The sequence below is a fragment of the Entelurus aequoreus genome, linkage group LG12 (genome assembly GCF_033978785.1).
Source record: "Entelurus aequoreus isolate RoL-2023_Sb linkage group LG12, RoL_Eaeq_v1.1, whole genome shotgun sequence".
Taxonomy (NCBI): Eukaryota; Metazoa; Chordata; class Actinopteri; order Syngnathiformes; family Syngnathidae; genus Entelurus; species Entelurus aequoreus.
The window spans coordinates 13,434,955-13,450,203 of NC_084742.1; the positions used below are offsets into that span (position 1 = coordinate 13,434,955).

General features: G+C 37.9%; 1 protein-coding gene across 4 annotated transcripts in view; it reads right to left on the reverse strand.

Annotated features, from left to right (window-relative positions):
- The window catches only part of gnptab (N-acetylglucosamine-1-phosphate transferase subunits alpha and beta), a 56,257-nt gene that overhangs the window by 22,001 nt on the left and 19,007 nt on the right, over positions 1-15,249 (reverse strand). For 2 of the 4 annotated variants that reach the window (XM_062064785.1, XM_062064784.1), the window contains exons 1-6: positions 10,952-11,305; positions 2,377-2,462; positions 2,182-2,301; positions 2,028-2,078; positions 1,746-1,948; positions 1,585-1,649 (exon numbers count right to left, since the gene is read on the reverse strand). In XM_062064785.1, coding sequence (XP_061920769.1) covers positions 1,585-1,649; positions 1,746-1,948; positions 2,028-2,078; positions 2,182-2,301; positions 2,377-2,462; positions 10,952-11,137 — 711 coding nt within the window. In that variant the 5' untranslated portion in view covers positions 11,138-11,305. Of the gene's footprint in view, positions 1-1,584; positions 1,650-1,745; positions 1,949-2,027; positions 2,079-2,181; positions 2,302-2,376; positions 2,463-10,951; positions 11,306-15,249 lie in introns of those variants that run through there. The other 2 variants (XM_062064786.1, XM_062064787.1) reach the window with 2 other exon arrangements.

Consider the following 15,249-nt stretch of genomic DNA (forward strand, 5'->3'; position numbering starts at 1 on the left):
GGAAATTTCCCGACTGGATTTATTGCATAGGTTGTATCCTATGACAGTTCCACGCTGGAATTCACTGAGCTCCTGGGAGCGGCCCATTCTTTCAGAAATGTTTGTAGAAACAGTCTACATGCCTAAGTGCTTGATTTTATACACCTGTGGCTGGGCCAAGTGATTAGGACACCTGATTCTGATCATTTGGATGGATGGCCAAATACTTTTGGCAATTTAGTGTATTTGTTGCATATAAAAGACAATACAAATATTCTAAAACAAATTACAAAGGCTACTAATTTGGCTGCAGTAATATACTGTGTCATTTCCTATTGTAATATTTTCTCAAAACTATTATTAATCTACTTTCTAATTTATTTTTAATATCTGGTTACTTTCTGTTGTAATATGGAGGTATGTCTTATTTTTCTGTTGTTTGGATATTTTATATTAGTTTTGGGCAATGCTAAAAAATTGTGTATCGATCCATAACAAGTAGTAACAGGGGCCGTATCGGATGTACCAAAGCTAAAACTGATACTTTTAAATTTTCAAGATCAGTGAGTTATTACACTTTTGATCACAACTATAATCAGACATAAACACAGGATTGCGTTATAACAATATGAAATAAATAGTTACATTTTTACTTATTCCCTTGTATTACGTACAATATGTTGTGCTAAATAAATTAAATAGTGCAAAAAAGCTAAACATAAAAACAACTATTGGCTCTAATTTAAATCATTTGGTGTTTGCACCAAAAAGTCTTCGTCTATCCAGGGACTTATTTCCTGAGTTTGTGAACAATAACAAAAATGACAAAAAACTATTTTGGGATGATAAAAAAAAAATCGAATCACTGTAGTATCAGTGTAGTAGGACTCGCGTGATGTCACATAAACTGGAAGTGAAACAAATAATCACCTAATTTGTTATTCTTAAAAAAACATTCTAACGTTTACAAATTAACATGAAATAAGATAAACATATTTAAACACACATACAAATATTCGGGCTTTTATGAAGACAGAACAATTTTCCTCTTCCAAGAAAATATATTGTGTGTCTATTTATTTTAGTTATTTAAAAAGAAACTTTGTTAAAAGATTTTAGTGTGGGTATCGGTACTGTTTGAGCACATTCAACAATACCGCTATAATAATGATAACTGTGATAATTTTGGCCACATTAACTTTATTTAGCCATATTATTTATTGTTTTGGTTGTGTATATTGTATATGAGGGTCAGAAAACAAACAGAACATTTTGTATTGCTTTTGGTTGGGATTTTATTCAGGTAAAACATTTTGGTAACAGACAGATTTATTTTATTTTATTATTTTTTTGTTTTATTTTACTTGGATATTTAAAAGTTAAAATTACATTTACAATGTTAAAGTACAATGAGAAATACAAGTTTATTGCATTAGAAAGGGTACACTTGCATTATTATTATGTATTATTTCATTAGAGGTTAATTTGGCCTCAAAACAATGTTGACAATAATATCGCTTATCAGCAATAATTCGTAGGTTAATATATCTTCAAGCAAAATTTGTTAACGACCCAGGCTTAGCTATACCGTGCAATCCTACTCACCAGGTAACATCTGGACACTGAGAATTTCTGGTCTTCCTTGAACGCATCGCTGTAGGCTTTTTCGGCTGCAGGATAAGGATATATAATATATAATGAGTACAAGAGTAATTTTCCTGAACAAAAAAACGGTGGGTAAATTGGTAAGCGTAGCTTGTTCTTACCTTCAGACTGAGAATGGAAGACGAGCACGGAGGTGGCAGTGGACGGGTGGACCGGCTTGTTGAGCCGCAGCAGTTCCTTGGCGGCCGAGAGCGAAGGCATCAGAGACGGCAGCTCCTTGACGCTGGCGTTGGCTGGCAGAGCGGGATCCAGCGCCAGCATAGGCGCGACGATACAGTGAGACAGCAGACATTCCAGCTTCGCTCTGTGTAAAGGAGGACCAATACATCCAGGCATGAAGCATTTTTACTAAACTGCAGTGACAAGCGGTCATTCCGAATCACCTGTCTTTTGGCTCTTCTGTCGTCTCGTTTGCATTTTTCCCCAGACGTTCCCTGCGTGGAAAATAATTGCATTATCTGAGAGCGCTGAGAAAATAGCAATAATTTGTCTGAGAACGCTGAGAAAATGGTGATAATCTGTCTGGCTGGGCTGTACCTTAGAGCCCGTTGTTCTTCTGCCAGTTTCTCTCTCACGGCCTTCAGTTCTCTCAGCAGTGCCGTGTCGGTGCCATTCACCCATGTGTAGACCACATCAATGGGCATGGGCAGACACAGCCTAAAAGAGAATGAATTACGATCTCATCCAAATACCAGCATGCAGTGCATTTTTAAGCATAACATGTCCCCTCACCTGCTTTGAAAGGATTTACCACCCAAGTTGTCCCTGTAGGAGTCAAAAAGGACATGATACTGGTCTCTGCTCCACTCCACTACAACCTGTACGGAGAGAGCAATTAAATCAACACAACAATCCAGAAATATCTGCGTGGAGTTTACCTATGTAAAGTTAGCCCTTCTTACCATTGCAAATATTAAAATAATAAATTATTTGTGTTATATTTGTGCTGTAAAAATTTTCCTTTGTGTCATTACGCTTTTTGAAGGGGAACTGCACTTTTTGGGGGGAATGTTGCCTACTGTTCACAATCCTTATGAGAGACAATAAGTTTTTTGCTTTTTTAAGCATTCTAATTTGTATAAATTGGCTTGTTCTAGCAATGCAGCAAACGGGAGCAATAAGTCTTAAGTCTCTATGTCACTTTAAAAATGCATCCAAAAACGCCAACAGTACTTCATTTACGTTCCATAACCTGTATAATAACCAAGCTGAAGCGACAATGTTATTGTAAGAGTGAACACTGAGAAACTATTTTTCTACCGTAGTAACACATCGCCTTGCGGCGGCATGCTACGGCATTAGCTGTAAGATAGCTACTGCGTCAACAGCAAAACACATCGCAATAGGACAACAATCTGTACTGACCGAAAAACATGAACAATCATATTTCAGTGTATGTAAAGTATTAGCGCACATTTCATTACACTTTTGTTTGTACACAGCTAGCTCAACAGTGTATAGATGTAGTTGTACTAACGATAGCATGATGTGATGCGTGTATCATGATTCAGTTTAGTTCAGTTCCAGTTTATTTCGAACATTACAATGTAATGCATCACATATTTCCAGTTGTCCGAAAAGGAGAGCTTATTTAATCCTACCCCTTTTCATATCATAGCAGTTTTATCCCATTTCTTTGTTCTCCGTTTGTAACAGAACAGTGAATAAATGTACAAAAAGTAAGTAAACAAATACAATACATCATTATTTTTTTAAAGTTTCAAGATGTTTATCAGAACTGTTCTTCTTTGTATTTTGTGAACACTTGGAATTTGAACAGTCTCTTAAACTGAATAATATTAGTGCTCTGTTTGATTTCCTTGCTTAATCCATTCCATAATGTAATCCCAAATATAGATGTGGTAAAGATTTTAAGTGTTGTACGTGCATACAAATGTTTTAAATTAGATTTTCCTCTAAGGTCATATTTCTCCTCTTTTGTTAAGAAGAATGGTTGTACATTCATGGGTAGCAGGTTATGGTTTGCTTTGTACATAATTCTAGCTGTTTGCAAGTCAATGAACTTCAATATTTTTGATTCGATAAATAAAGGGTTTGTATGTTCTCTATATCCAACATTATACATTATTCTTATTGAACTTTTTTGTGACACCGTTAGTGATTGAAGCGCACATTTGTAGTTGTTTTCCCATATTTCTGAATAATAACTCAGATTTGTTAACACTAGCGAGCAGTAGAGAATATGAAGTGATTTTTGGTCCACAACATATTTTGCTTTATTCATTATTGACGTGTTTCCTGATACTTTATGTTGTATATTTTTTACATGAGGTTTTCAGTTCATTTTATCCTCCGTTAGTACACCCCAAAAAAAGGTTTTCTTTTACCCTTTCAATGTCTACTCCGTCTATTTGTATTTGTTTGACTTTCCCTTCTACTGTTACCGAAAAGTATTATTTTAGTTTTGCTGAGATTCAAAGCTAGTCTGTTTTTGTCAAACCATCTTTTTAGTTTGTTCATTTCTTCTGTTATTATTTCTATTAGCTTCTGTGTGTTCTCTCATGAACAAAACGCAGTCATTTCATCTGCAAATAGTACTAACTTTATGTCCGTTGTAACTTTACACATTTTATTTGTATGAAGATTCAACAATTTTGGTCCAAATATTGATCGCTGAGGTACGCCACTAAATATTTTAAACTCTGTAGATGTTTGTTCTCCTAGCTTCACGTATTGCTTCCTGTTGGTTAAGTAGCTTCTTACCCAGTTCAAGACCAACCCTCTGATGCCATACCGATTTAATTTGTTAATTAAAATGTTATAATTGATTGTGTACAATGTTTTTGTTAAATCCATAAACACTGCAGCAGCACATTATTTTGCTATCTATTGCACTGGTTATCTCTTCCGTTATTTTGATTATTGCCACTTATGTTCAAATATTGGCTCTACATCCGTATTGGTTGTCTTTGAGTGTTTTATTTTTATTTATGAATTTGTACAATCTGTTATTAAACAGTTTTTCAATCATTTTAGAAAAGTGTGGAAGTAGAGAAACAGGTCTGTAGTTTGTAAACTGGTGTTTGTCACCAGTCTTATAAATTGGTACAACTTTTGCTGTTTTCATTTTATCTGGGAATGTGCCTGTTTGAAATGATAAGTTGCTGATATACTGTATGTTAATATATGTTCTATATAATGTATTCTTCTTGTTGCAAACATTTTTCAGTCCTTTTGTCACCCATGGTTGATTGTTTTTCTTTTGCTTCTTCCTAAGGTGTTTCAGTGGACAATGTTTGTCATAAAGCATCATGAAAGTATTGAAAAAATTACCGTATTCACCATCTACATCATTTTCACTGTATAAATTATCTCAACTTTGATCTCTCAGATCATTCTTGATCAATACTATAGTGACTCTCACACACACACACACACACACACACACACACACACACACACACACACACACACACACACACACACACGCACACACGCACACACACACACGCACACACGCACACACACGCACACACACACACACACACACACACACACACACACACACACACACACACACTCACATATTTGAAGCCTTTTAATCATCTTTAAAATACTAAAAAAAAGACACGTGTTCTTGTCTCTCATAATTAACGTGAACAATAGGCAAAATTATTTTTTTTAAATGCAGTTCCCCTTTCAGTTATTCTAAGATGCATTTTCATGACAAGTGACATCATTAAAGCCCCCCACCTTGTCAGAATCTCCCCAAACTTGTCCCATTTGTTTGAAGTACATTTGTACATTTTGGGGGGGGGGGGGGGGGGGGGGGGGTTGTAACAGTTATGTTTTTATCGTTTTATCATTCATAACCAGCCCACATACATTGTCAAAACCTACCCAAAACATGTCCCATTCATTTGTAGTGCAATTTTTTTGTCTATTATAGTTTTTATGTTAACGTGTTATTATTCATAACCAGCCACCCCAGTCAAAATCTCTTAAACGTGTCTCATTTGTTTGTGCTACAAAATTAATGTGTCTGGCAATTAGTTTTTATGTTGTTTTATCATTCATAACCAACCCCGCTCTCCACCTTTTCAAAATCTTCTAGACGTGTCCCATTTGTTTGTGCTGCAATTTTTTTTGTCTGTTATAGTTTTTATGTATTATAATATTATTTTATTGTTTACAATGATAAGGAAGGCAAATTTTACACAGGTTTTTCCAGGTACTCCGGCTTTAAGCCACACCCCAAAACACAAACATGCTGGGTTAATTGGAGACTCTGAACTATCCATAGGTGAGAATGTTTCATCTATGTGTGTGCTGTGACTAACTGCAGATCAGTCCAGGGTAGGACTGATAAAAGTACTGATACTTTGATACAGTCATGCAAAAAATACATCAATACCTACTAGTGATGTAGTGGTATCAAAATCTCACGCAACAATATACTCATGGTATTAAGACCACGGTACGATATTACTGTGGTACAGGTCAAAAAAAGGTAAAAACATTTAAAAAAGGCTTAAAAAGCGGCAAGATTGTTTAGGATAAACACACTTGCTTTATTGAACACAAACATAATGCTAAAATGTTCCAATTATATTTATCACAACATGTATTCTTAAATGCAGATAATTGTGCAGGAACATCCACTGTTTCAAGCTAAAATATAAAAAAAACTTACAGTTTAGTGTCTTTAAAGTGACAATGTAAACATCCAGTGTAAAAGAATAATGTTCACTTTAGTGTCTTTCCACTTTTACATTCTGATAAGCAGTATCTTCCAAAGTGGACATTTCTATATCAGTTTGGAAAATGCTGTTTCTCAGAAAAGTTGACAAACAATTTATTTTTTAACAATGTAAATACCTCACAAACTGATGTTTAGCTTCACTGGCTTTGAATATATTTTCTGGGTGATAGTTTATAAGTTGGCGACTTGTCCAGGGTGTAACCTGCCTTGCGCCCGAGGCATCGAGAGAGACAAGAGGTACAAAATGAATCAATGGATTGAGGATTTATCAAGTAGTTTTTTAGTTTCCTCATATTTACCGGGGTGTACGTTTTTCTTTTGGTGATTTTCCCTCCACGCGGTGCAAGGTGAGCGGCTGGCCCTGTCATTTTGGAAACACTTGAGACTTACCGGTAAGTGGTGCACTTTGCTATGTAGTACGCAGACTTTCTTACCTCCGCCAAAAATGTACTGTTTTCGCCAGGGTTTGTTTGTGTTAGGTAGCAACATAACTAAACAGTTATGGATGGATTTTGATGACATTTCAGACAATGTCCAAAAAAACTATTTCCATCATCGACTACGAACACACTTCACTTCCTGCTAACGGCGTTCCACAACCCCCACCTTTCCACCCCGCGCTGCGCAGAGGATTCTGGGCCATGATGTAGTGTATTTTCAGACCCGAACAACGCTAAAGTTCTAGAAAAAAAACTACATAGTACTGTCACACGTCACAGTATTATTGTGAAGACTTTGAAACCAAAATACCGTGGTATCTACAATACCATTACACCCTTTATACCTATTTTTTGGTATTGTCAGTAACTAACACTTTGTCCTCAGCGAGCCACATCAATTCTCGGTGCTTGAGCACTGAGTCAGCGCTAAAGAGAAATGCCCGCCGGCTGAAAAACAATTACCAGTGTTTCTATAAATTCACTTATTTGTGGAAGCTTGTCACAAATGTGGGCGCTTCCGTTTCACCCTTGCTCATAAACAAACGATAATGGAAGTGTGTGAGTGCGGCATAACTGTAGGTGTGTCAGAGAACAAGACGTAGCAAAAATGATCTGTGATGCACTTTAGCCACTTTGTTGCTATATTTAGCGAGTAAGAGGTATATATTAAAAGTGAAAAAAGGTGTATCTTATGTCACACTTTTTTTTTTGTTAATCAAATACAAGCAGTCATTTGCTACGTGAGTGAAAGTGTAGATCCGCCACCAAAAGCCAGGGAGTGTGCATTACCACAGTGTGCAAGCCAACATTATCACTTCCACAAGTGCTAAGAAAACAGCTTAGAGACACTCTTCCGTCAATCGGAAACACTTTGAACACCACTGCTTTACTTATTTCAACAGGAAGGCAAAGTGTGGCCTGCGGGCTATTTGTTGAACACGCCTCTTTTTTATGGCACTTTGTAGAAAAAAGAAAGAAAAAAACAACAATAATTTTACCATTTTGTAAAAAGGCACAAAGTAATGATTAAAGGCTGACATGTAGACACTAATAACGAATATAAAAACACAAAGATGTGTCTTTAAATACATGTTTGGGCTAGCCTATTTAATTAAAAAGGACATTATGATGTCACACTACCACCATCTTGAACAAATATTAACAACATTGTTTGTTTTATATACTTGAAAGGTCCACGCCACTGCTGTTCTTTTTAAATTGTAAAATGGTGAATGGTCTGTATCCATATTGCACTTTACTACACCTGAAATGATACCTAAAGCGCATTCCATTATACATTCATCTATTCACACACATTTACACACGGATGGCAAGGCGCTGACCCTTTAGGAGCAAGGTGGGTGAAGTGTCTTGCCCAAGGACAACGGCTGTGACTAGAATGGCGGAAGCTGAATACAAACAAAGTTGTTGGCACGGCCGCTCTACCATCTAAGCCAGCATGTAATATAGTTGACTATTGTTGTTATTTATGATCATATTTAGAAGCATGGTAATGCTTGTTTTGATATCCTGGGAGGTTATACAACACTGCTGTTCTTTTTCAAATGTATAGTTACCACTTTGCAGCACACACTGATATTTAAATGATGCTGTTGCACAGTGATCTTAAATACTTGACATTTTGAAACACTATTCAATAGGGGTGTAACGGTACGTGTATTTGAATTGAACCGTTTCGGTTCGGTTTGGAGGTGTACCGAACGAGTTTCTAAGCCAAAGTCTTAACAAGCTGCTTTGCTTCTTCTGCCTCTGTCTCAGCACCCAGCATTGTCCCACCCACACAACCATCTGATTGGTTACATACAAAGCGGTAACAGCCAATCAGCAGTGCGTATTCAGAGCGGTAACAGCCAATCAGCAGTGCGTATTCAGAGCGCATGTAGTCAGCGCTTCAGCGTCGAGCAGATAGGTGTTTAGCAGGTAAGCATCAGGCAGCGGACTCTCCCCAAATTAAAATAAACACCTCCCAGTCAACTACTAGTAACATCACTATGAGCCCGTTGACCTTCTAGAAATATAAACTGCAGCTCAGCTCGCTCGCAGTCCTGGCTTGAGGTGAAGGCTGATTAGCTTTTAGCGTAACGTTAGCTCATTTTGCGGTGTGTGTGTGTGTGTTTCGGACAGCAAAGCCCTGGCTGTCTGTTATTTCACTTTACCCTTTTCTGTGTTGATTGAGCTGTGTTGAAGCAGCAAAAAAGGACATTAACTGTTTAATGTTGCACTTTTTATATGTAGAAGAAAAGTTTTGTCATTTTATTTAATCAGAGCAACAACTTGAGGCAGTTTAAAGGCCTACTGAAATGAAATGTTCTTATTTAAACGGGGATAGCAGGTCCATTCTATGTGTCATACTTGATCATTTCGCGATATTGCCATATTTTTGCTGAAAGGATTTAGTAGAGAACATCGACGATAAAGTTCGCAACTTTTGGTCGCTGATAAAAAAGCCTTGCCTGTACCGGAAGTACCGGAAGTAGAGTGACATCACATCTGCACATTGTTTACAATCATGGCTACCAGCAGCGAGAGCGATTCAGACCGAGAAAGCGACGATTACCCCATTAATTTGAGCGAGGATGAAAGATTTGTGGATGAGGAAAGTGAGAGTGAAGGACTAGAGGGCAGTGGAAGCGATTCAGATAGGGAAGATGCTGTGAGAGGCGGGTGGGACCTGATATTCAGTAAATAAACACAAGACATATATATACTCTATTAGCCACAACACAGCCAGGCTTATATTTAATATGCCACAAATTAATCCCGCATAACAAACACCTCCCCCCTCCCGTCCATATAACCCACCAATACAACTCAAACACCCGCACAACACACTCAATCCCACAGCCCAAAGTACGGTTCACCTCCGTAAAGTTCATACAGCACATATATTTCCCCAAAGTTACGTACGTGACATGCACATAGCGGCACGCACGTACGGGCAAGCGATCAAGTGTTTGGAAACCAAAGCTGCGTACTCACGGTAGCGCGTCTGCTATCCAACTCAAAGTCTTCCTGATTGTGTTGCTGCAGCCAGCCGCTAATACACCGCTTCCCACCTACAGCTTTCTTCTTTGCTGTCTTCATTGTTCATTAAACAAATTGCAAAAGATTCACCAACACAGATGTCCACAATACTGTGGAATTTTGCGATGAAAACAGACGACTTAATAGCTGGCCACAATGTTGTCCCAAAATGTCCGCTACAATCCGTGACGTCACGCGCAAACGTCATCATACCGAGACGTTTTCAGCAGAATATTTCGCGGGAAATTTAAAATTGCACTTTACTAATCTAACCCGGCCGTATTGGCATGTGTTGCAATGTTAAGATTTCATCATTGATATATAAACTATCAGACTGCGTGGTCGGTAGTAGTGGGTTTCAGTAGGCCTTTAATGTTGATTAACGTGGGCAGAATTATTATAGTGTTCCCAATGTTAAAAGGATAAAGCCATTGTTTACAAATTTGGTAAATAAATAACCAAAAAAATTTATATTTTGTTGTTTTCTTACTGTACCGAAAATGAACCGAACCGAGGTACGTACCGAAACAAAATTTCTGTGTACCGTTACACCCCTACTATTCAATAAAGTTTTGAATTTATTATTATATTATATATTCCTAGGAATCGGTATCGACTAGTGACATTTTGGTATCGAGACAACCTTAGTCCTAACATACGTACATATCCACATCAATGACGTTTTTAAAACTATCTAAAATAAATAATATATTATAAAAAATAATATAACTATATTATTTTTAAAAAATGATATAAAAATAAAATAAAAACATTAAAAATAAAATAAAAAACGAAAATATCTCTGTCACATAAAGTGACTTTACAAGGGTGTGTTACACCAGCTGGGGTAGGCTCCAGCTCCCACGTGACCCTACTGTGGACAAGCGGTATGCAGTAGTTGTTAGAAGAAAGCATTTAAGTCAACTATTACAGTGCAGAATTCGAAAGAGGAACTTGCTCAAGCCAAAGAACACCAAAGAATATATATTAAAGGCGCGAAAGAGATGTTTCGTCAAGGTTTGTGCTTAAATGTCCTTTTTCTGAGTGGAGTTTGGCGGGGTGAGCTGTTGGGAGAGTTGTGAGAAAGCAGCACTTTTACCCAAATGAAGGTTGGCTCCCTCACCTCTCCGAACTGGAAAGCAGACACAATCATGAGGACGATGCCTCCGAAGCAGAGGTAGAGTCCATAACGGTGGGACAGACAGGTGTACGTCTGCCTCTGGAGCAGCTTGAGCACCGAGTTGACGACTACCATTGCTCTCCTCGGCCAAGCATAGCGCCGCATTCATTAACCAATGGCGAGCTTACAAGAGAATCAACCCAGTAAACATCAGAAGAGAGCCGGACTTGTCAGCTGACCGTCCGCACACATGACAGCCATCCGCTTTGACGCTTCTTCTGCGGCTGTACGGTTTCCGCCGTCACACCGCTGCTCGCTTTGTCGCCCTCTAGCGGTGGGGAGGATTGATAAAGAATACTCTTCTGCTTTGTTGTTTAACCGCGGATGCAAACCTTATTAGTGCAATACTGCCACCCTGCGGATGTGAATGATCTCCATCAACTAATGGCTCACAGGCGAGACTTGTATGCCATTATATGTTTTTATTTTATTTTTAATGTTTTTATTTTTTTATAAGAAACATTGACAAAATGTGTGTTCCTACATTTGTTGTTTGTTTTATTTTATTTTATGTTTAAATCTTCTATCCTACCACCACCAAAGACATGCATTGATTGATTGATTGAAACTTTTATTAGTAGATTGCACAGTGAAGTACATATTCCGTACAATTGACCACTAAATGGTAACACCCGAATACGTTTTTCAACTTGTTTAAGTCGGGGTCCACTTAAATTGATTCATGATACAGATATATACTATCACATATATACTAACATCATAATAGTCATCACACAAGATAATCATCAGAGTATATACATTGAATTATTTACATTATTTACAATCCGGGGTGTGGGATATGGAGTGGGGGCGGGGGGGTTAGGTTTGGTTGGTAACACTTCAGTCATCAACAATCAGCATCAACAATTGCATCATCAGAGAAATTGACATATAGGTCTGACTTGGTAGGATATGTACAGCAAGTAGTGGACATAGAGAGAGAGATCAGAAAGTATAAGAAAAAGTGTCTACATTTGATTATTTACATTTGATTATTTACAATCCGAAGAGGTATTATATGGAAGGGAGGGTGTTAGTTTAGGGTTGTAGTTGCCTGGGGATAGGTTGATTGGCAACGCTAAACTGGCCCTAGTGTGTGAATGTGAGTGTGAATATTGTCTATTTGTGTTGGACCAGTGATGAGGTGGCGACTTGTCCAGGGTGTACCCCGCCTTCCGCCTGAATGCAGCTGAGATACCCCGCGACCCCAAAAGGGACAAGCAGTAGAAAATGGATGGATGGATGGATGTTCACATTAGTTAAGTTTGTAGTTGTTACCTTTAATTCGGCTATCGTGGTGTCATTTTGACAATTGTTTTGATTATATTATAATTGTAATATTTGAATGATGATAAATGAACGTGTTGTTGCAATTGTGGATGTCACCAATGCGGCGGTTTGAGGAAACACTCGGTTGCTTTTCCAAACTCGTCTTTAATGAACTGCCAACATGAGAATGCTAAACAAGAAGTGCTCAAGGTTTAATGGCTTTTTAAATACACTGAGACAAAGTCTAAGTCCATTGTGTACTTTGTGGTGTTTTTGAAACTGCACCAATTTTTTCCTCAGAATTTTCAACTGACTTGAAGTGTTTTGCCAAAAGGATTGTTTATAATATGTACATTTTCAGAATGTGCTTGTTCTATTTTTGGCCAAAGTAAGACAAGGAAAACAAATTTGATGTTGTCTTTATTTTTAAATTAGTATACCTTGATTTTACCAGTCCGGTCCACACATGGGAATAGATTTTCCTCCATGCGACCCCTGAGCTAAAATGAGTTTTACACACCTGGTATAAAGGGAGGCAAGATTGGTTTATGAATATCTCTGCAATGCATCCACGGTTTGATTTAACATTTTTGGAACTCATGCAGATCCCAAATAGACAACAGCAGGTACCAATAGGTAAGAAAAGTTGATTTTGCATAATAGGGTCCTAAAATGCTGGTGAGTCATGGTGATCAAACTGGGCGAAACAGATTTGTGACGTGTGGCGCCGTCGCTGCTTGAGGAACCTTAATATTAAGTGAATGTTTATCCTCCTAAAGACCCAAAATGATCCTTCTCATAAAAAGTGTTAAAATCAGTAATACAGCAAAAACGTGTGTTAGTGGTCACTTGTCTATGTCTTGCGGATAACGGCCACAAAAAATAAAAGTAATATTGTAAACCATGTCTATGGCGGGCACCTGTTAAACACTCATCGAAGTGGAAAGTCATGAAGATGCACAACCAGAGTGCTCGTCATATTAGTTAAAGTACCAATGATTGTCACACACACACACTAGGTGTGGTGAAATTTGTCCTCTGCATTTGACCCATCCCCTTGTTCACCCCCTGGGAGGTGAGGGGAGCAGTGGGCAGCAGCGGCGGCCGCGCCTGGGAATAATTTTAGGTGATTTAACCCCCAATTCCAACCCTTGATGCTGAGTGCCAAGCAGGGAGGTAATGGGTCCCATTTTTATAGTCTTTGGTATGACTCGGCTGGGGTTTAAACTCACAACCTACCGATCTCAGGGCGGACACTCTAACCACTAGGCCACCGAGTAGGTAGCTCAGCTGTCACGTCATAACAGATCTTCAACATCATCAAGCACAAGGCTGAATGGATTGACATGCCTCTCGATTGGAAGAGGAATGTCAGGATGATGGCCAACGATGAACTGAAGGAGTGGAAAATTGCCGCAACAACTTTGATTAAATGCAAAGCTCTTTCCAGTCCGTCTTATCTCACATGAAAGGAAAACAAATGAGCAATCCTTACGTCCCGTTTCACTAACCAGGAGGTTCAATTTGATCTCCAGCTCATTGGTTTCCTGTTCACCTGTGCAACAAGTACAAATCCTCCTCCATCACTGACTGCACATTAACACCCCGTCTAACCTTACTGATTTCATCGCACCTCCAGAACCCGGACTTGCTAAAGGCACTATCATAGAATAGAATTTAAAACAACAGCTTTTGAACCGACTCTTCCAACTTTGTGGAGCTCCCTGCCAAACCTGCCAGACCACCTTAGGATGCTTCTAAAAAGAAAAGATTTTAAAAAAAGACTCAATACCTTAGTTAAAAAATTTTTTTTTAAAAGCATGCCAAATAATGTTTTATTCTGCTTGTTTTTATATATAGGTTAAGAACCACTGATCTAGACCCTAGAAATGTAAGCATTAAATGTAAACAAAAAATAATATTTGACTTATTTTAACACTTTTAAGAGCCTTTTGGATTCCTTAGAATTTTAGTGATTTTTTTTTTTAACTGTCATTGTTAAAAAATAGTAAATATGAATCAAAATCAATATTATGAATGTTTCACCTATTTAAGGCTCAAATTACTTCAAATAAAATATTCCACTGTGACAATTTTTTGGAAGAAAATGTTGCATATTTTGTGTTTTTGCCATAAAACCAGCTTTTTATTTAACAAAAAGGGTATAAAACATTTACATAAAATTAAAACTTTATATCGACCGATAGATCTAAAGTTGATCTAGAGATTAAAGCGTTGAAAAAATAAATAAATATATGATTTAAACTAGAGGGGGAGTCCTTAAAAAAGGCATATATTGCATAGGTTTTGATAATAAAAAATATCAAAATGGCTTTCATTTTTCAGTGTGCGGCCCTCAGTGGGAAAAGTTTGGACACCCCTGATCCAATGATGTTTTGTCTGTTCAAACTAGTCCAAGCGAGCAACGTTTACTCATCTTCAGTACACACAACCTTCAGTCTATACATCTCTCTGGTACGTGACTGCCATCTAACGGTAATATTTATCATTACATACCGAAGGGGGCGCCAAAGAGGAATTGTCCAATGAACATGGCAACGAACAAGTGCACAACACAAACATTTTCATTATATTTAGCTACCATGGAGCCTCCCTGAAATTATTGTTGTGTAATATTAATTTGTAATATTAATAATTGAACCCTGTGATGAGGTGGCGACTTGTCCAGGGTGTACCCCACCTTCTGCCCGAATGCAGCTGAGATAGGCTCCAGCAACCCCCGCGACCCCGAAAGGGATAAGAAGTAGAAAATGGATGGATGGATAAATGAAATCTGAACTTGATGCTCGTAGACGTAAAGTTAAGACTGAGAGATGGAGCAGTCATTCAAGTGTTATTGGACTAACCTCCTTTAAATGGCTTAGCTTGCGAACATTAATTCTAGGCAACCCATACAGACTACAGACCTTATTATGAAACTCTGGACA